This window comes from Carettochelys insculpta, chromosome 1 (assembly GCF_033958435.1).
Source record: "Carettochelys insculpta isolate YL-2023 chromosome 1, ASM3395843v1, whole genome shotgun sequence".
NCBI lineage: Eukaryota > Metazoa > Chordata > Testudines > Carettochelyidae > Carettochelys > Carettochelys insculpta.
The window spans coordinates 263,405,719-263,427,661 of NC_134137.1; the positions used below are offsets into that span (position 1 = coordinate 263,405,719).

The following is a 21,943-nucleotide window of genomic DNA, read 5'->3' on the forward strand; positions in this document are numbered from 1 at the left end:
GAAGACTGAAGTCTGTCCACAGATTAGGTACAACATGTGCAACATAGTCTGTCTCCTTTTTTCACTACCCTACTGATTTGGCTCAACCTGGGCTAAGAGAGGTCTTCTCTACAGAGGTGAAGGGAGTTGTCTCCATTGTCCATGCAGTTCTTGACCACTGAGCTGAGACTGCCATTGATGGTGATATAGTCACATTTTTTGCTAGAAGGGATGCTGAGAATTACCAACTCATTTCACATGGGCTCCTGAGACCTTTCAACTAGTAACTTTGGTTGCTGCTCATTTGGGTGGATTTCAATGACCAGTCAAGGTGAAATGCTATCTGATTGTTAGATCCCTGAGCTAGCCAGTCCCGTCATAGATTATCCAGTAAGCGGGAGATCTGCATTGCACAGAATAGCTATGAGATGAGGGTGAGGGGTGGTTTCAGAGCAAAGTTTGGTCAGTGAGTAATAAATTTGGTGCTAAAGTTCCATGGTTCATAGCATTGTGTTCTTCCCCAGAATGGTAGCAACTACGCCTATCTGGAGCAGCTGGAGAACTTGTCTGCAAAAGGCCGTCCAATACCAGTACGTCTTGATGCCCTGCCGCAGGTGGAGTCACAGGTAGCAGCAGCCCGTGCTTGGAGGGAGCGCACAGCAAGGACTTTCCTAAAGAAGAACTCAAGCTACACCCTGTTACAGGTGAGCAGTAGACAGTTACGTATGAGACCCAGGGAACCGGCTGTGGTGTATTTCTGAAACGTGGGAAGTGAGCATATGAGTTACAGCTTACCCCTTCTAATGGAGTCAAACATAAATTTCAGTCCTACATCAAGGAGGGACATAGTCATGCACAGTCTCCTATAGGTGAGTTCTGTACTGAGGTTTTCTACTATTACTGCTAAGGTGATGGAGTAGAACTTGTGTTTTGTGTGGGGAAAAAGGGTCTCTACTATTATGTGTAATCATTCTATGGTATATTGTGCTAGTCTGAAAGAGCATAGAATTATGGGTTGGAGTGCCATGTATGGGTTCATGTGACTAGTATCATTGGGTTTTATGTTGTTGCCTTTTTTGCTCACAGATTTTGAGTCCCCGAAACGATATTGGGATTTATGGAAGCAGTAAGAATAGACGGAAGAGGGTGAAGGAATTAATGGAGAAGGAGAAAGACCTTGATCTGGAATCCCTGAGTGAACTGGAGGATGGGCTGGAGGAGACCAGGGACACTGCATCTGTGGTGAGGAGCTGTGTAGAAAGACTGGTGTCTCAAGTGGCTTGAGGGCTTTTTGGAGAAAATGTGGTTTATATTACATTTAAACTCCAGCCTCCTAAGTGTTCTTGTTCTTATGAAAATCTAGAGGACCATTAAATGAATGCTACTGAAATGAATACCTCAATAATAGGCCTATCAAAAGCATGCAGTTCAGCTGTTTTAGGGATGTTTTAAATACTTGGACAGTGGGAGGAAAAAGAATACAGCTCACAAAGAAAATATACTGGGTAAAATGCAGATTTGCTAAGAAAAGCTTTAATTGAACCAGGATTAATAAATGTGCGCTCTTCTATTCACCATTTATGTATGTGCACTGAAATCCTTTTTAAAAAAAAAACTGAAAGGAATGAGCTGGCACCAGCCCGCAAAAAACAGTGAAGAAAATGTGGCTAGATTTGACCCTGCTCTGTACCAAAATTAACTAAGTTCTACCCAAAGAGGGTTAGCCACCAGAAACTACAGTTAAAGAAGTAGACCTGTTTGAAGTAAGATGTTGGTGCGAGCAGATTGGCTTTTTTGAGAATTCCACCCCGCCCCCCAGTGGGGAAAGGTATGCAGAATTTGCTCCACTAAGGGCTGTGTAGCCACTTGCCAGTAGATCAAGTCATCACATTATTGAAATAAGGAGACTGTTATGATTTTTTCCTGATCTCAAATACATACAGCGGCTGTTTATATTCCAGACTCTTTGGCCTGAAGTAAAGTTGGTTTAAAACCTTATGTATGTATGTATGTATGTATGCATGTATGAAGCTATTCCATCCCTCGCGCGCACACTGCAAAAATAGATCTGAATCACTTGTTGCCTAGTACTCATCTTCTGGGACAGGGTGGATCAGATTAAATCAAGGCAGTTTTAAATAACAAGAATCACTGATTTAAATCAAGTTACCAAGAAAGCTCAGACTGTGCTTAGAGTTAACTTAATTTTGGAATAAGCCGTGTTGAACTCACTGCCCTCTCTTTTTTTGAGAAAACAAGTATAAAATGGGGTTCTTTTGGAAAAGCTTAGTTATACTGAAGTAATACAGGGAATAATCACCATTATGGTGTGTGGCCATGATGTTCCAAAATAAGGGGCATGTATTATGAGATATAAGAAAAAGAAACCAAGTGGCAACTGGCAACTCTAGTTTTCTGTTGTTGTATCTTTCTATATTATATACTTGAGTGACAGATTCTGAACCTACTAAACTAATTAACAAACCGAAAGGATTAGCTAAGATAAACCTTTATTTTCCTGGTGACATCCAACATAGCAAACAGTTTTTGGGAATTTTCAAATCAACTTTCTCTAAAAGGCATAGAGAGTTTTTTAAATAACTCACTTTGGAGAGCATCATTCTTCATGTTACTAACCAGTGGATCCATTCAGCCATATTCACATTTCATCCACACCATTTTCTCTCAATAAGCAGTTTTCCTTATTATATTTCATTCATACATCTTCCTGCACTGCTTACACTTGCTGTGTTTTTTTTCCTTTTTTACCCAAGGAATGAATTTCAAGTATTTCCAGATAAGGTCTCTTACGCCCAGAAGCCGTGACAGTTTTTCTGTTGCAAAAATGTGGGGGAAATAGGAAGCTGTGTATGCTTAATAAGGGCTTCCCTTTTTCTTTCCAGTCCACCCCACTGTTCTTCTTCGAGTGTCCCCGTGCGTGCTCCACATTAGGTGTTGGGCTCGCCCGGCGCCGCAGATCGGATCTTCCAAGCAGTTTCTGCCGGACTGTGCATGTGCTGGTGCGCGCCGCTCCCTTGCACACTCCTGGCCACGTGCGCGATCCGGTCCCCGCCAGTTCCTGTTAACTGCCGTCGGCTGCAGACGGAATCCGACTAGGCTACGGCCAAGTTAGCGTATTCAGTGGTTTTAGCTGTTTTCTTTAAAGTTTTCAAGGTCTTAGTCTATTGTTAAGTTAGCCAGTTGTTATTTAAAAAAAAAAAAACAAGAAACAACAAGCGGGACGGAATTCAGTCCGGTCCTAGTAACAAGCGGAGCACTGGAGGCCAGGAGCCTAGGGCCGTTAGCCCTCCTGCCGCAGCAGGCTATCCGAGAGGGGGAAAACAGCACAGAGAAGGTGCTAAGTACCCCATTAACAACTAAGACTCACCAACAATGTCCTCTTCAGGATTCAAGAAATGTGAGTCTTGCCGAGAGGCAATACCAGCGTCTGATGGGCACAGTCACTGTATAAGGTGCCTTGGGGAGTCCCATGTCACGCAGAAATGCTCCTTCTGTGCAAAATTAACAGCCAGAGCAAGGAAGGACAGGGAGATGTGGCTTAAAATGCTGCTATTCGACAAAGCCCTCCAGCCAGACGTGCCGGAGCGGCCGCAGCAGGAGGGACCCTCCAGGGCCCATAAAAGGAAAGCTGCGTCCCTCACCCCATCAGCGCAAAAACGGAGGAAAGTCTCCCCAACCCGATCCCTGCTGGCAGCAACAGCGAGCGGGACGGGAGGAGCGCACAGCCCCCAGCCGCAGCAACAGCTGATCGGCGGTGGCACGGAGAGCCACGTGGAGGCGGCTCAGCCTCCGATGATCAAACAGCCGCCCCGCACAGCAGGCAGGGCGGCGGCTAAACAAGCGCCGGTACCGGCGGCACCGCAGGCAGCGGCACTGACCCCCGGGGAACCAGCGGTGCAGAGCGCGCAGGCACGCAGCCTGCAGGCACCGGAGCACACCGCCCGCACGGCACCACCCATGAGCGTGCCGAGCGCTGTGCGGACGGGGCCGAGATCCCCTGCACGTCAGGGGGCGGAGCCACCCCCTCAAGGGAGAGGGAAGGCTGCACAGAAAACAAGGCACCGCAGCCCCTCTCCAGACAGGGCTGCAGAATTGCTTTCTCTCAGCCCTCCGCTCATGCTGCAGACTCCAACTAGAAGGCAGGGTTCCCCCCTAGCCTACCCGGAGCCCCCGTCTCCATTTTTACAAGCAGCCTCTCCCTGGCTGGGACCACCTTCACCCTTCTTGGGGTTTGAGCCGCTGGAGTACTATCACAAATCGCTCTCTCCAGTGTCCCAGGTCTCTCGACGATCTCGCTCCCCCAGACGCAGGGGGTATGCACCAAGGGAGTGGTCCAGGTCACCTTCCCAAGAACAGTGCCCATGCTGCCATGGTCATCCCTATCACGCGGGGCATAGACACCACCGGCAGTCTACCAGGGAAAGATCCCCACAGACGGTCCCGTATCCCCGAGGGCAATTGCGAACGGGGACAGAGACCTCAAGTATCTCAGGGGGAACTGGTTATGGAACCCCGAAATTTTCCCTTGCAAGCTTCCAGCGAGCAGATGTACCATCACCAACAGGAACCAGAAGGGTCCAGAGAGGCGTATCCTAGTGGTTCCTCGCTCTCCTCCCCGGATGAGGCTACGGCCCCGGGGGACGTCCATCGTCTGGACGATCTCAAACAGTTTCAAGAGCTGTTTAAAAGGGTGGCCTTCACGCAAGGCATCCAGACAGCAGAGGTGCAAGAGAAACACCATAAGCTCCTCAAAAATCTGAGACCTCCGGCCTCCTCCAAAATAGCAATACCGCTTGATGAAGCAATCTTGGAGTCCGCCACTATGATATGGCAGACCCCTGCGACTATTCCGCCTGTCCACAAGAGAGCGGACAAGAAATACTTCATGCCGGCGAAGGGCATGGAGTTCCTGTTCCGCCCCCCACAACCAAATTCCTTGGTGGTAGACTTGTCGCAACAAAGATCAAAGACATCTCAATTCAAGACAGGGGGAACAGACAAAGATGCCAAGAAGCTAGAGCTGTTCGGCAGAGAGGTCTACTCCTCCTCCACTCTACTGTTGCGAATGGCAAATTACGCAGCGCATCTAGCGAACCACAATTTCGACAACTACACTAGGTTAACCTCCCTCATGGACTCGCTTCCAGAGGACAAGAAACCGGTGCTCAAGACCATCGTGCAAGAAGGCTACGCGGCCTCGAGGACGGGAGTTCAGATCGCCCTGGATGTTGCGGACACAGCAGCACGCTCCACAGCTGCAGCAGTGGTGATGCGAAGGGAGTCCTGGCTCCGGACTTCGGGTATACCGAGGGATCTGCAGGCAAAGATCGTCGATCTTCCCTTCGACTCGCAGAAGCTGTTTGCTGAATCAACTGACTCGGTCCTTCATTCCAGTAAAGATTCAAGAGCCACACTTAGGACCCTGGGGATTTACACCCCTCCATACAGAAAGAAAAAGTACTACCCTCAACAAAGACGGTACCAGTACCAGCAACAGCGTCCCCAGTACCACAGGGGTTACGAGCAAGGGCGACATCAACAGCACCAGCAGTATAGAACTCCCAGGCGACGTTCCCAACAGACCCATGCGTCCTCGGGGCAGGGCCAGAGGCCACAAGTTTGACACACAGATCCAGGGCTGCGCCATCACTACCATCGCACAAGGTCATCCGAAGCGGTTATTCCACCATCGCCTCCGACCATTCTACGACCAGTGGCGAAGGATCACCACAGACAAATGGGTGCTGGAGATCATAGCCACGGGGTACGCCATCCCCTTCCAGTCGTTCCCACCGCCACGACCTCCACCCAGACCCCACCTCCAGGAGGCCTCCCACGTAGCGAGGCTGAAGCAGGAGGTAGACCATCTCATGCTCATAGGGGCAGTGGAAAGAGTGCCAGAGCAACTGCAAGGGAAAGGGTTCTATTCGAGGTACTTCCTCACGGAGAAAAAGACAGGAGGCTGGAGGCCCATCTTAGATCTTCGAGGCCTCAACCGGTACCTGCGCAAGCAATGCTTTCGGATGATCACAATCGCCTCCATCCTTACGGCAGTAGACGATGGAGATTGGTTCGCAGCCCTCGACTTACAAGACGGGTATTTTCACATAACTATCCATCCGGCTCACTGACGATTCCTCCGGTTCATGGTAGGCAAAGAACATTTTCAATACAAGGTCCCACCGTTTGGCCTCTCCTCGTCCCCCAGAGTCTTCACCAAGACCTTGGCAGTGGTGTCAGCCTGTCTGCACAGACAGGGGGTATTTATATTCCCGTATCTGGATGACTGCCTACTCAAAGGGGCCTCGAAGGAGGAGGTACTACGCATGATACGTGTCACAGCAGGCACGTTCTCTTCGCTCGGCCTGGTCATCAATCTGGCAACATCAAAGATAAACCCCACACAGGACATAGAGTTCAGAGGGGCACGCATAAATTCTATTACAGCGAGAGTGTATGTACCAGAGACACGCTTTCGGGCCATCGGCTCCCTCGTGCAAGTCATCACCTTCAGCCCTACGGTGCCAGTTCTGACGTGCTTACAGCTGCTGGGCCACATGGCAGCAGCGACGTTCGTAGTACAGAACGCCAGGTTACCCATGTGCAGCATGCAGCACTGGTTGGCGAGCGTATACAAACTGGCAGCACACACCGTTCACAGGGTGGTGTCGCCCACAACAGAGGTGCGCAAATCCCTGCAATGGTGGGTAAACCCCAAGAACTTTCTAACAGGGGTACCCTTCCACCAACCACAAATATCGGTTTTTCTTACTACAGATGCCTCCCTCATAGGGTGGGGAGCACACATGGGCGAAGAAGTGACGCAAGGGCTGTGGTCCTCCACGGAGCAGTCACTGCCCATAAATATACTGGAGCTCAGAGCAGTGTTCAACGCCTGCAGACACTTTCGAGACCATATACAAGGCAAAGTAGGTGGGATCAGTACAGAGAATACCTCCACCATGTTTTACATAAATCGGCAAGGAGGAGCTCGGTCCCGTGCCTTATGTGCGGAAGCAGTCCGGTTGTGGAACTGGTGCATCGCCAACAATATAACCTTGAAAGCCTCGTACTTACCAGGCGCTCACAATGTGAAGGCAGACCAGCTGAGCAGGCGTTTCGCACTCATGCACGAGTGGCAGATCCGTCCCGATCTGCTACGACTGATTTTCCACGCATGGGGTTTTCCCCAGATAGACCTGTTTGCTGCTCAACACAACAAGAAGTGCCCACGATTCTGCTCCAGGGCAGGACTGGGACAGGGGACCCTGAGGGACGCATTCGCGATCTCCTGGAGGGGCCCCCTGCTTTACGCTTTTCCTCCCACAGTGCTGATCCACAAAGTCTTGCAGAAAGCCAGGAGGGAAGGAGCCCGAATGATCCTGATAGTCCCAACATGGGATTGACAGCAATGGTTCCCCTTACTCCTGCGCGTGTCAGACCGTCCACCGATGCCCCTTCCGGTGGCGCCGGATCTGCTCACGCAAGCCCAGGGGTCCATAGTGCATCCGCACCCCCAAGGCCTGCGACTACAAGCGTGGTTAATCCATGGCTTAGCTCCCTAGAGAGCACATGTACGGAGGAAGTGCAGCAAGTCCTAGAAAGTAGCAGGAGGACTTCCACCAGGAAGACCTACAAGCAGAAATGGACTCGCTTCACGGCGTGGTGTTCTACCAAACAGTTAGCCCCCCTTTCGGTGCCTATACCTGTAATATTAGAGTATTTACTGGACCTCAAGAGAGGAGGACTCTCACTATCCTCGTTAAAGGTCCACCTTGCTGCCATTTCGGCGTTCAGACACGAAGAGGAAGGGCACACGGTGTTTGCCCATCCCATGGTTATCAGGTTCCTCAAAGGGTTGGTAAACCTATACCCTGCTCGGAAACCGCTTCCACCTTCGTGGAACTTGGACCTGGTGCTTAATGCGCTAATGGGACCACCGTTCGAGCCTTTGGCCACGGTTTCCCTCCGCCTCCTTACGATAAAGACGACCTTTCTTCTCGCAATCACGTCAGCTCGCAGGGTGAGCGAGCTTGCGGCAGTTATGGCAACGCCACCCTGCACTGTTTTTTCCAAGGAGGCGGTAACCATACGGCTGCATCCAGCCTTTGTTCCTAAAGTTTCTTCTGAGTTTCATATTAACGAACCTATTGTTTTACCCTCGTTTTATCCAAAGCCTCATAACTCTAACAAAGAGGCGCGCCTACATGTCCTGGACGTGAGGAGGGCGCTAACCTTCTTTATAGACAGGACCAAGTCCTTCCGGAAAACGGATAGACTCCTAGTCTCTCTTGCTCCCAAATCGAAAGGAGAAGGTCTCTCTTCGCAGAGAATCTCGAAGCACATCGTATCCTGCATAAAAATGTGCTACGAGCTCAAAAAGACTCTTTTACTGGCCACGCCCAGGGCTCATTCCACCTGGGGCGGTGGCGGCATCAACAGCCTTTTTCAAGGGCGTTGCGCTAAAAGACATTTGCAGAGCAGTGACCTGGTCATCCTATGACACCTTCGCCAAACATTACGCCCTTCACAGGGTATTCCAAGAGGATACCCGTCTCTCGACAGCGGTCCTCTCGGGGACAAGCTGCACATAATCTGATTACCCACCTCCTATCTTGGGTTACTGCTGGGTAGTCACCTAATGTGGAGCACCCACGGGGACACTCGAAGAAGAAAGAAAGGTTACTCACCGTAGTAACAGTGGTTCTTCGAGATGTGTCCCCGTGGGTGCTCCACTACCCGCCCATCCTCCCCGCTTCGGATCTCTGTTTAGTGTTTTGCAGGAGCATCCGAGGCGGTTGGTCAAGGAACTGGCGGGGACCGGATCGCGCACGTGGCCAGGAGCACGCAAGGGAGCGGTGCACACCGGCGCGTGCGCCGTCCGGCAGAAACTGCTTGGAAGATCTGATCTGCGGTGCCGGGCGAGCTCGACACCTAATGTGGAGCACCCACGGGGACACATCTCGAAGAACCACCGTTACTACGGTGAGTAACCTTTCTTTCCTTTCTGTGCTGCCTCCATCCTTTCCCATATATTGCATTTCTGTCTTTAAGACATTGACTTAACTAACTCTTCTGTGCCACTTGGCCAAGGTCCATCACAACATAAGCACAGAGCAAAACCAATACTATCCAGCTTTGCACCTGTTACTTCTTGGCCTTCTGAGAAACGGGAATTGAAAGCCCAGAACTTTCGAGAAGGAAGAGCTGGTAGTTAGGCTGTACAGATAAGAGCCAGTAATTCATTTTTATGAGACTATAAGTGTATGTGTAGCATGTTTGTGATGATGTAATTTAATTGTATTTTATTTTTAAATGAGTATTTTAAAATAGATAATCTATTTTTTTAAAAAAATCATCAATTTTATCCATCCTGTTCTGGGGCAGAGAGGGAGAGAATAGGGTTGTTTTGTTTTGACGGTGTGGGAATTGAGAAAAATGTTGTGTGACCACTCTATAGTGAGTTGATGATTCCAGCAATTAAAGGGCCCAGTAAACATTGTCTAGATTTCCTTCTTAAAGGAGTGAGGAAAATAGTGAGACTGAGAGCCGGCAGTTATACTAGTTTGCATATTGTCAATCAGATCACAAGTTGAACAAGATCTCTACTTGAATGAGAGACACTAAGACACTAGGTGCTACAGGGAAGGATGGTGGTGATTCAGTAGGTGATGCTCATCTCTCCAGACTGGTTTCAAACCTATGCCTGACTATATTGCATAGGGAGGGTGAGGTGACATGCTGTTGGTAGCTTGTCTGAAATTCGGACCCTGTCCTAAAGAGGCCATTGCCTTACATGGGATTAGGGAGCATTAGTGTGGGTTTGTGAGTCAGATTCCAATTTGAGCAAGTACATTTCACTGTCTAATTTATCTTGCAATTTAAATGGGGAAAAGAGAGCACAGCAGCAAACCTTAAGCCAATACACCCCTTGAGAGGTGGCTGAATTTCAGTGGAAAGTGTTTCCTGGCACAGTTTGGATAGCTGTTTTCAGTTTGAAGAGTACTTTGGAAGCTTCTGGGAAGATAGGTGCTGTATAAATACTAGGTATTGATTGTGTGTCAGAAGAAGTCTGGCAATAGCGGTGTTCTGGGGAGGAAATTGGAATTGCATTTTTCTTATGTTTTTGAGTCACTTTTCTTCGGAGATTCTTGAAAAGCTCACCCTACCTTATAGTCTCGAATCATTTATATTTGTAGACAAGACATGAGGTACATAGTGTGGCCTTGTATCCTCCCTTTCAGTGTTGTTTATTCTGGAAGCAAAATCTTGTGACCATTTGCTGTGAAGAGTTATCAGCTATCACTCTCTGTGCTGTGCAGGTGGCTGTATTCAAGGACCGGGAACAGAAGGAGATTGAAGCCATGCATGCCCTCAGGGCAGCTAACCTGGCTAAGATGACCATGGTGGACCATATAGAAGAAGTCAAGTTCTGCATCTGTCGCAAAACAGCTAGTGGGTTCATGCTACAGTGTGAACTCTGCAAGGATTGGTTTCATAGCAGCTGTGTGCCTCTCCCCAAAATCAGCTCCCAAAAGAAGGGCTCCAGCTGGCAGGCCAAAGAAGTCAAGTTCTTGTGTCCACTCTGCATGCGTTCTCGAAGGCCCCGGCTTGAAACCATCTTGTCTCTGCTGGTATCTCTGCAGAAATTACCAGTACGGCTGCCTGAGGGGGAGGCGTTACAGTGCCTGACAGAACGTGCCATGAGCTGGCAGGACCGAGCGCGGCAAGCTCTGGCCACTGATGAACTGTCATCTGCTTTGGCCAAGCTTTCTGTTCTCAGCCAGCGCATGGTAGAGCAGGCAGCTAGGGAGAAAACAGAGAAGATAATCAGTGCAGAGCTACAGAAAGCAGCAGCTAACCCTGACCTCCAGGTAGGTTGTGTGGGGTATCTTTAGTCTTCACTTCTTCACTATGGCTATGCTTAGATTGAAGAGATCTGTTGGCAGAAGATACATAAACTGCACAACGCATTTGCGTATCTTCTGCCAACAATTCTGTCACAAGAGGCTTTCCTGATATTTGGCTCATCTGCACGGGGCCAAATGTCAGGAAACCCGCTCTGCTGGCAGAAGGCTCCTGGAGTGGCAGACTTCTGTCAGGAGACATCCAGGTTCCCGACAGAAGCCTGCAATCTAGACATAGCCTATAATTCATCAGTCTTTCTATGAGCATCTTGGGTAAGAAGCAATTATATGCTCAACTTTAGTTGAGTCCTTCATTTAGTTCATTTAGTTATTTGAATGTAGCTCCCTGGTAATGTCAGAAAGTCATCAGTAGGCTTAAGTATTTATAAAGCACTTGAGGCATCTAAATTCCAGTACTATCTGGCAAGTTGAGTGGCTTGTATGACGCGTTGAATAGTAACAGATGTAGCCTTGTTAGTCTGTACGCCAAAAAAACAAACCAGCAGTCACGTAGCAGTTTTAAGACTGACAAAATGATTTATTCGGTGATGAGCTTTCGTGTGACAGACCCACTTCTTCTAATACAGACTGACATTTTATAAGTACAGAGGACCAAAAATAATTGCAATAAAGACTGGCAAATCAAGCACATAGGACTGAAGTAGGTGGCAGAGGGATGGGGGGGCTTCAATATTGGTCTTTGCAGATAGTTGTCTGTAAAGCAACTGATGCCTTTTTGGCAGTTGCAGGAAGGACTTCAGGTGTTCTACTGCAATGGCTAAAGATGCTTCCTTCATATCAAGATTGGGGCTTACTGAGATGATGGTGAGGAAGAAGCTTCAGCTACCACTGACCGTGCTCTGACATTTCTGGATAAAATGAAGAGTCAGTAGGGTCCACCAGTCACTACTTCTCAAAAGGATTGGAGGGTTGTTTTTTTTTTTTTTTTTTTTTTTTTTAAACATATAAACCCCACTGGCTTATTTTTAGACAGCCTCCCAGGTTTTCTGCCCAAACCTTAAAAGATGGTGACAGTTTTGCCTGGGTTCTGCTATGCATGTACAGATGGTATTCCTGAAGCCAAAGGAGGGCAATTAGCCTTCGTATAATCAGTCTCTCCAGAAATGTTTTTTGTTGCAGTTCTTTCGTGTATCCATTTGTTTGCTGCTTTATTCTTCTTTCCCTTCTGTCACTTAGGGCCACCTGACTAGTTTCCAGCAATCTGCTTTTAACCGTGTGATAGGGAGTGTGTCGTCATCCCCACGACAAACCATGGATTATGATGATGAAGAAACAGATTCTGATGAAGACATCAGGGAGACATATGGCTATGACATAAAGGTAATAAGCCTTTTGGAATAATTCCATGGCTACGTCTACACGTGGCCCAAACTTCGAAATGGCCACACGAATGGCCATTTTGAAGTTTACTAATGAAGCGCTGAAATGCATATTCAGCGCTTCATTAGCATGCGGGCGGCCGTGGCGCTTCGAAATTGACGCGGCTTGCTGCCGCGCGTCTCGTCCAGACGGGGCTCCTTTTCGAAAGGACCCCGCCTACTTCGAAGTCCCCTTATTCGTATGAGCTCATGGGAATAAGGGGACTTCGAAGTAGGCAGAGTCCTTTCGAAAAGGAGCCCCGTCTGGACGAGACGCGCGGCGGCAAGCCGCGTCAATTTCGAAGCGCCACGGCCGCCCGCATGCTAATGAAGCGCTGAATATGCATTTCAGCGCTTCATTAGTAAACTTCGAAATGGCCATTTGCGTGGCCATTTCGAAGTTTGGGCCACGTGTAGACACGGCTCATGTGTGAACATTGCTGTTCTGGAATAGGAATGCTTTTTGGCAAGTTAATTCAAACCATCTCGAAAGTGGTTTAAGCTAAACCAGGAAAAGAGTTTTATTTCAAAACAGTTGTCTGTACATGGAGTTTACCCAGAGCAATTGTTTCATTTAAAACTCGCACTCAACATTATTTCAGATGATTTCTGTTTGTACACAAGACATAAAATACATTATGTGGCCTTGTGTTTTCATAAGAGATTTTTGATGTTGCATCTCTGTGTTATAGATTTAGAGTTCTTGAACATCTTTGATTGTAATATTCTTATTTAAAACTCCATAATGCATCATCATGACTAGATTTAAAACAACACTGCTCTAGTACTGAATTCTCGGTACTTGCATTTCTCAGGGATTTGGAGCCACAAGTAGACGAGAGGAATTGCATTTTATGCTATGCACACATGGGGATCATGTTTTGCTTTGTACTTTTTCACTAATACTGTGGCTGTGTCTACACTTGTATTCCTCTTTCAAAAGAGGTATGCAAATAAGCTAAATTGAAAATGCAAATGAGGGGCAGATCTGCATATCTGGCACCTCATTTGCATATTTTTATTTCAAAATAGCTACTTTCGAAAGAAGAAAACCAGTGTAGACACTGCTCTTTTGAAAGTAACCCCCATCTTCGAAAGAATCTGCTTTTGAAAGAGCAGTGTCTACACTGGTTTTCGTATTTTGAAAGACGCTATTTTGAAATAAAAGTATGCAAATGAGGTGCCAGATAAGCTAATCTGTACCTCATTTGCATTTTTGATGTACCTCATTTGCATACCTCTTTCGAAAGAGGAATGCAGGTGTAGACACAGCCTTTATGTTTGTCACAAATTAAATAGTGCCCAAAACAGGAGGAGTTCTTCAAGCTACCATGTAGGAAAACGTGGGATTTGAAAATTCCATTCTGTATGAAGAGTTGTTTTTTCTTGTGCTCAGTCTCCTTTTGGCATTTAGCGAGCCATCTGTTCTCTGCCCCGCTTGTGCATTCAGAGGAGGTAGCACTGTTCACCCCCACCTTGGGGAGGAGGTCAGGATTGCGGTTCTGGGTCTAAATGTAAACTTAAGCTAAAGAAAACTGCAGAGCTTAGTCATGCCACCCTAGGGAGTGGGTGTTTTCAGTGAGACTATTAAAATAAAAAGGCAAAACTATGCTCTGAGATGCTTCTCATTGCTTTTGGTGAAGAATGCGAGTGTGTTCTCTTAGGGCATGTATACTCAGCGTGGTTCAGTGCTCTGGAGGTTGATCTTCCGGAGTTTGAGTTAGCACATCTGGTAGGGATGTGTTTAATCAAACATTCAGGACATACCAGTCAACCCTGGTGTTCCTTGCAGTTGGGAGGACTAAGGGAAGCTAACAGGAGCGTTTCTCCTATCAAACTCCTTCTGTGGGAATGGTGCCAAAGTTCAGATCAAGGTACGTTGACTCCAGCTACCCAATTAACATAGCTGGAGTTGCCGATCTTAGTTCAGACTTACCCTGTATTGTAGACTTGGCCTGAGTGCAAGCGGTCACCTTATTGATTCAGCATTGTATTTTCTTCATGAGGCATAGTAAAGTTGAAAAAATTTGAAGTCCCTGTGAATACAATAGAGTTAAAAGGCAATGAAACATCTGTGTTTTTTGTGTGTTTTTTTTTTTTTTTAGGGGAGGAGTATGTGTGTGTTTTTAAGGTAAAATCTATAGTTTCTATAAGGAACTCAGCTTTTTCAGTCCTGATCTGCCTCACTTTTTGCAGTTACTACTTTTAGCACTCTTCAGATCCCATTTTTTAACGGCTTAGTATTTCTGTTACTACCTGTGGCAGTAAAGAAAAAAATGCTACATAATTGTTCTGTAATCCTATGTGAGAGACCAGTGAAAGAACTTTAGAAATTAGGGATTTCAGTTAGTTTGGTATTAAGCGATTTGTTTTTAAAAAATTCCAAACATTTCAAAGCATTTCCTTACACGGTGATGAGGGCTTTCTGGTACATGTGGCACTTCACAGGTCTGTATTAAGAAATGGCATGCTGGGAAAACTGGAAATTCCTGAGTTTTTGCAGGGCTGCTGCTTGGATTTTAGGGAATGCAGTCTATAGTCCTGTGGTTTCAAAATATGTCATTCACTCCTGTAAATCTGAAATCTCTCTAGATTCATAAAATTGGATGTGGGATGGACAGCTAGATAATCTCGTACTTCCCCCTGTTAATTCAGGATTACAGCCTTTAAAATACGTGAATGTCTTTAATTTGGCACCTTTTGGATTATGCCAGTTTATGGAATTTTCTAGATCATGGGCGTTCGCCATAATGAGGGGTGAAAGCTTTTGTTTATATGTATGTATGTATGTACAAGCCATTATAGAATATGTACATGTGTAACATGCCATAAAATAAATCCTTAGTGCACTGTATTTAAACTTATTGGGGGTACGAGAGTGGGGTCTGTGAGGGAAGGAGGATGTGTGAGTGGGATTGGGGCACAGGACCTGGGCATGATGAGGCACTTACCTGGTACCCTGCCCCCAAGGCCACGCGTAGCTTTGTGCTACGCCTCTGCTCTCAGCGGCTGTGATTTGCGGCAGTTTAGAAAACTCCAGACAAATGCTCCACTGTGCTGTTTTTCCCCCAGCTAGTGGGTAGATGAGCAGCAGTACCCACATCTATGTGCCCTCTTGAATTCTGTCCTGTGTAGACAGTCATAACCAACCCATATATGAACCTCGCTACTTATTCCTGCATGTTGTGTCTCTAAGATCTGGCCTTTCCTGTGTCCATGCTTCTAACCCTCAGTGTATTTGTGTATAGTGTCTGCAGCTTTCTCCTCTTTAATCCTAATAAACACCATCCTGTCACCTTAACATCAGTTAAACACTGCTGTAAGTATCATCTTAAATTTATCCTTAGACCAGGAATGAGCAAACCTTCTTTTTTTGCTGGGCCCCATGTTTCATCCCTGCAGTTAGCAGCCCCTCCCCCCCAACATCACCTGTCTGATATAATCCAAAGCAACAAAAATTTTGGTTATGTTCACATGAAAACCTTTTGTCCCACGTCAGGAAATAAGTATGTAGAATATAAAAACTTTATTTATAAATGTGAGTACACATACATAAATATAAGTAACCGATTTCAACATTTTTAATGAGATGGATGAGCATGATCATGCTGTACCCCCACCTTTACAAAATTTCATGCCCCCTCAAGGGGGGGTGCACACCTGCCTTGCATCATGTCACCCCCTCCTGTTTACAGCCACCTGCCAGGGATCGCCCTTTTTTACTACATAAAGCACAAACTTGTTTTCTTTCTTAATGGCTTTTCTGTGTAATATCCTTATCTGTTCCCTCATGTAGAGCAGTACACATACGTCTACTCTGCAAAAGATGCCAGTTGTTCAGTAGTCATGTTTCCCACAAGCATCTCTTCACATAAAGGATAGGATAGGATTATTTCTTGTTAAAAATTACTTCAGGTTTAAACTCTCTTGTCTGGCAACATCCGTGGTCTGTGTCCGCTGGAGCTTCAGCAGCCTTGGAGAGGTACTTCTCGTCTGGCCTGAAGCAGCTGCAGTGAGAGAGTGCTGGGATAGTCCTTTCTTTTGTGGGAAGTCTGCGTATTGAACCCTTCACCCCGAGCCACACCCCCGAGCAAAGGTTTAAATGAAGCATATATGTTTTCTTTTATCTTTCTAAAAAAACCCAGAAATTAAGGACTGGGGCTATGCTAGGTAAATCTAGTATGCCTATAAAATCCTTGTTTCTAGACCTCAACAGCAGAAACTTCCATCATTCTGTTGACAATGGAGTTCACGCCTGGGGAATTAATCTGTGTGGAAATCACTCATTTTCCACTGCATTCAACCAGTATATATGGCACAAGTTGCTCTTTGTCTACAGCTGCTGCTGCCATCTCATTATTGAAATAGATGGATGGCACTGTGGATTTCTGTGGCAAGGTGGTTCTGAGCAGGTTCAAGAAGTAGTGGGCTTTGGATCTGTCCCAAAGTAGATAAATTCCAGCTGCGACAGCCTACATATGTGTTTTTCTCTATTTGGCTTCTTCAGGATAACGCCAGCGTGAAATCTTCAAGCAGCCTGGAACCCAATCTATTCTGTGATGAGGAGATCCCCATCAAGTCAGAGGAAGTGGTGACACACATGTGGACAGCTCCCTCATTCTGTGCCGAACATGCATATTCATCTGCTTCCAAAAGTTGTCCTCAAGGTATCGCCTTTTGTATGCATTAGCTATTAGAAGGGATCTGAGCTGGTGATTGGGACCCCTAGCCAGTGAAGGGTAACGATAATTATCTCAGAATCTCAGAGGGCATTATGTCTGTATGTGAGAAACACAGCCAGCGTTCAGCATATTAGGAAACAGAAGAAACGTAACAACATTCTTATTTGCTCTTGTTCAGTGGATCTACTAACACCCAGAGCTTCTGTTTGAGCCTTCTCCATCCTCAGACTGTTACTGAAAAATACCCCTTTTTTTTGACAGACTTTGTCTAACCAATCTGATTTACCTTCTGTTTGATAGGTTCTAGCACCCCAAGGAAACAGCCCCGGAAAAGTCCCCTGGTGCCTCGCAGTTTGGAACCTCCTGTGCTAGAGCTGTCGCCTGGTGCTAAGTCTCAACTTGAGGATCTAATGATGATAGGAGATCTGTTGGAAGTATCTTTGGATGAGACCCAACATATCTGGAGGATTTTACAGGCCACTCATCCACCCTGTGAAGACAGATTCCTTCACATCATGGAGGTAAAAACGTGAAGAAAAACTGTAGTATAGATTAAAATTGGGTCATTGTTGTAAGTTTTAAATGGAATTTCAGATTATTGTTTCAGTAGATTTTTGCTTTGACACTTTGCATCTGGTTTCAAAGAAATAGCCCTAGATCCAAAAAAATCCAAACCTCCCTCATGACATTCTTTTCAGCTCAGCATTTGTTTGAGGTGGGTATCTCACAGTCGGTGTTTTTCACAGAGAGCTTGTCTTCTGTATGCTACAACAAGAACGCCTGTCCTGTTAATTGTACTTATTGTTCAGTAAAAACATTCCACTGCTGTCCTGAAGTTGGTGGAATTGCTTTTATTAGAAAAACTGATTAAAAACTAGGAAATTCCATACACCAAACCATAAGGTTAAGTTTGCAGACCAGTGCATTCAGAAGTAACAAATCAAGTGTTTGGAATCTGAACTACTTTGAAAGGATAGTGGGTATTGTTATTTCAGAATAAGTAACACTTGTCCCTGTCATCTAGCTTTGTATCCATTTATTACAGGGGTTCAATATTTTATTAGTGGGAAAGGAAATTGTGTATACACACAGGCTTGTCCATACTTCAGTAACAAATTTTGGAGGAAAATGAGAGAATCCTCCAGTGAGGGTTACTTTTTTATTTACAGTTGGAAGCAGGAATTTATGTATTGCAGAACTTTTATGTAATCACGCAGGGTTTTTTCACCTCATAACCTCAGCCTCATTCATTTTGCATGTTGGATAGAGAATGAGTCGGGTTATGTGATTTGCTCTGAGGTTCACTTCCAAGCCCCTTAACCTCATTCACTCCAGAAGTTTCATAAGGTGCCTGAATAAGTTATGTATCTTCTGGGAGAGCAAACTCAGGCAACCTATAGTTTTCTAAGGTGTCTCAGGCAGGTCACTTCATCTTTCTCCCCCCTTTTCTGCATCTGTAACAATGAAGATAGAAAGGAATAGTGAATAGCTGCCTCATTCCCTGAGCACATCTGTCTTGAACACTAAGTAAAGTATGCTTCTTGCAGTTGAACATAGTATTTCATCAAGTAAGACTATACTGTAATGTCTGCACACACAAGGGCAGAGTTAAGGTTTTGTGTGCAGTCATCAGTGTATTACTGTTTGTATGGTCATAGGACCAGGAATCTGCTGTGGACATGGTCCCCATTGAACTAAGGTCTGTACAAACACAGAATACAAAGACAATCCATGCCTCCAAAGAGTTTCCTTAATCATTTTCAGTGCCAGCAAATAGCTGTCTGTGTGCCTACAATCAAAAGAATTTGCTCTGTAGACACAGACTGTAGCAGTTTACAAAGCAGATGAGTTTTATGTTAACTGTGGGGAAAGCTTTTTTGGCCAAAACTAATTATTTTAAATGGAAAATCTTTATATGCTCACTTAGCATGCATCTAGCTATGCAGTAGTAGGGTTTTTTAAAAAACTGAAGCTTGCAGTGAATTTGTTTTAGGCTGAATAACTGTATAGGAAACTTGATTATAAATACAAGGAGTCTCCCTTAACATGTGTTTAGTCTTTGTCAGTGCAACTACGATTTTAGCATATAGTTTGACTGCAGATACAAGGCTCCTGTGCTAACGGGAAGAAGGTGATTTATTTTGGGAATCTTTTGGATATAAATATAGGGTTTGATGCTGAGCATGTTAACTATAGTGGCAATAGTTGCCTTTTTTCCCCCCAGCCTTTACCTCTGATCTGAATCTGATCTTTACAGTGATCTAAAGAGTTACAGGTGCTAGTTGTGGCACCTGCAAGTATATTTCAATTCAGAATCCATTCTAGTTATGCACCTGATATTTCTCTTTCCCTTCGCTTTAAGCACCAAGGCATCTTCTTGAAAAAAGAGACATTTTTTAGATTTCATCACTTGCTGTTTTGTATTTCCTACCGTAAGTAAGGATGCTGCCTGACCACCAGGTAGGATGCCAAAGTCTGAATAAAGGGGACTACTTCCTAGCTTTCACTTGCCGGAGTTAAAGTGGTAAATGAAGTTAGTCAACTTGGTAAGAAGAGGAAAGGTTAAGAGTCAGTGATGGCCTTTGGAAAAGCAAAACAACCTAAGAAGAAGGATTCTGAATAAGTTGTTACTATGCTTCTTCATTGAGTTATGTAAAAGACATTTGTAGGAGGACTAAGATTTGGTTTTGTTCTTGCTTATTCCCAGTCCAAGGCCAAGCTTGCTTTTGATAATTTTCACTGAAGCCAATTGTTTCTATGCCTAAAACCTGGGAAATAGGAGGTAGAGATGTGAGGATGTCTCCAATACATAATGGAAATTTAGCATATACAATTATCTTAATTTGTTTTAAATCCTCTCCTTTTTTATGAAGGATGACAGCCTGGATGAGAAACCGTTGAAAATGAGACCAAGAGATTCTTCTGAACGGAAACGGAAGCGAAAGCTGGAGCGAGTAGAGCAGTTCTTTGGAGAAGTGAAGCAGAAGTCTAAAGAGCTGAAGAAATTGGAGAAACCCAAAAAGAAGAAGCTAAAACTAACCATGGACAAAACAAAGGAGTTGAATAAGTTAGCCAAGAAGCTGGCTAAAGAGGAGGAACGGAAGAAAAAAAGAGAGAAGGCAGCTGCAGCAAAAGTGGACCTGACAAAGGAGAGCACAGAGAAAAAGAGAGAGAAAAAGGTGCTGGATATTCCATCAAAATACGATTGGTCAGGAGCTGAGGAGTCGGATGACGAGAATGCTGTGTGCGCTGCACAGAACTGCCAACGGCCGTGCAAGGATAAGGTGAGTTGTAGCTTAATTTTGCCACAATCAACTGGGGAGAGGTAATGAAAACCTCTTTAAGAGTTATTTACGGTTAATAGACTTCGACCAGTAGTGAGGGATATGGTTAATATGCTAGGCACACAAAGACTGGTAATGTGGGTTTGACTTTCAGAATGCTGAGTAGTCAGGCCAAAGAAGCCCTGCCAGCTATTCCATGCCCAAGCAACTGAATTCTGTGAACCAGCACGCTGCACAGCGACTATGAACTAAGCTCAACATTCTTCGTATTGCCTCAGGCTGTTGGCGAAGGGTGTGTAGGGTAGATTTTGACAGCATTTCTCCCATCTGAATGGGAATGTTACGCCACCTACAAGCCTTCCTCCGTATTCTTTGTTGTTGCTCATGAGGAGGACATCCTGCTGCCTCTCTCTCCTCCCAGGATTAATTCGGTGTTTTAGCTGGAAGTGTTCCCTGGCTACGGTCTCTTTCTGAATAACAGTTCTAAAGTGGACACGCAGTCCTGATAAGTAAAAATTAATCATCCAAAGCTCTTGCATAAAGCCCATGAGCTATGAGGCTGCTGGTTGAGTGAAACCACAGGCTGTACTGCCCCACTTTCCTAGTCCTAGGTAGATATTTGGTGGTTTGGGAATTAAGTATATTTTGACTGGAAATGAGATTCCCAGTAGAGGAATAGTGTCTGTGCGTTTTACATTTTGATAAAGTATATATTTATTTAAATACCGCAGGATGATAAAGCTACTCTAACAAGCAAATTCTTAGTATTCTGTTTAGCACTCTGACTAGTCGGAACATTTCTTAGTATTATTGGGTGGGTGAGAGGGAGAGAGAGAGAGGGGTCTAAAATCATGAACAATGTGGAGAAAGTGCTTAAAAAAAAAGGAAGCTTTATTTACCCCTTCACCTAACAGATAAAACTAAGGGTCATCCACTTAAACAGTCAGCAGATTTAAAACAAACTAAGGGGGCATTTTTATACACAACGAAGTCAACCTGTGGAATTCATTGCCAGGAGATGTCATGAAGGCCAAAAGTACAATTGGTTTAAAAAAAAGAAACACTAGATAAGTTGATGGAAGTTAGGTCCAGCAATTTCTGCTTGCTGTGATGATCAGGGATGCATGCAACCACCATGCCCTGGGTGTCCCTAACCCATTGTCTGCCATAATCTGGGACTGGATGACCGGATGGATCACTTGATAATTGCCCTGTTCATTCTTTCCAAAGCATGTCGCACCAGCTGCTTTTGAGAGGCAGGACACGGGCTAGATGAATCACTGACTGACTCGATATGGCTGTTTTTATGTTCTTGATGTACAACTATAGTTGTTTGATCTTCACACCACTGCTGTGTAACCCATGTCCCATCTAATCTTCAATACACCTGGGGCGCAAATATATTTTGATAGGTGGCTGAGCCCAGCTGGATACCAAAAGCCTGACTTATTCCATGGTATCAGAAAGTAAGAAGAGAAATATATTTCAGTTCCATAAGATTTCTAGAAGGGGGGATTTAATAGTAAAAGTTGGAAGTTGTGGCTTTGAAGTGAAATTTCTTTCCAGATCATTGTTTCAAGTGATGATCCACAGGAGTGTTGGGAAAGTTAATAAAAACTAAGCCCCATGTCAAGCAGTAATGCAGAGTAAAACATTTATCTTCCAGCTTACTCATGCACAGGTGAGGCTTT

At 45.4% G+C, this 21,943-nt stretch overlaps 1 protein-coding gene across 3 annotated transcripts in view; it reads left to right on the forward strand.

Moving 5' to 3' along the window:
• The window catches only part of KDM5A (lysine demethylase 5A), a 77,050-nt gene that overhangs the window by 51,552 nt on the left and 3,555 nt on the right, over window positions 1-21,943 (forward strand). For 2 of the 3 annotated variants that reach the window (XM_075006316.1, XM_075006308.1), the window contains 7 exons: window positions 504-683; window positions 1,066-1,221; window positions 10,323-10,874; window positions 12,105-12,248; window positions 16,794-16,953; window positions 17,269-17,489; window positions 19,842-20,252. In XM_075006316.1, coding sequence (XP_074862417.1) covers window positions 504-683; window positions 1,066-1,221; window positions 10,323-10,874; window positions 12,105-12,248; window positions 16,794-16,953; window positions 17,269-17,489; window positions 19,842-20,252 — 1,824 coding nt within the window. The remainder of the gene's footprint in view (window positions 1-503; window positions 684-1,065; window positions 1,222-10,322; window positions 10,875-12,104; window positions 12,249-16,793; window positions 16,954-17,268; window positions 17,490-19,841; window positions 20,253-21,943) is intronic. The other variant, XM_075006325.1, reaches the window with a different exon arrangement.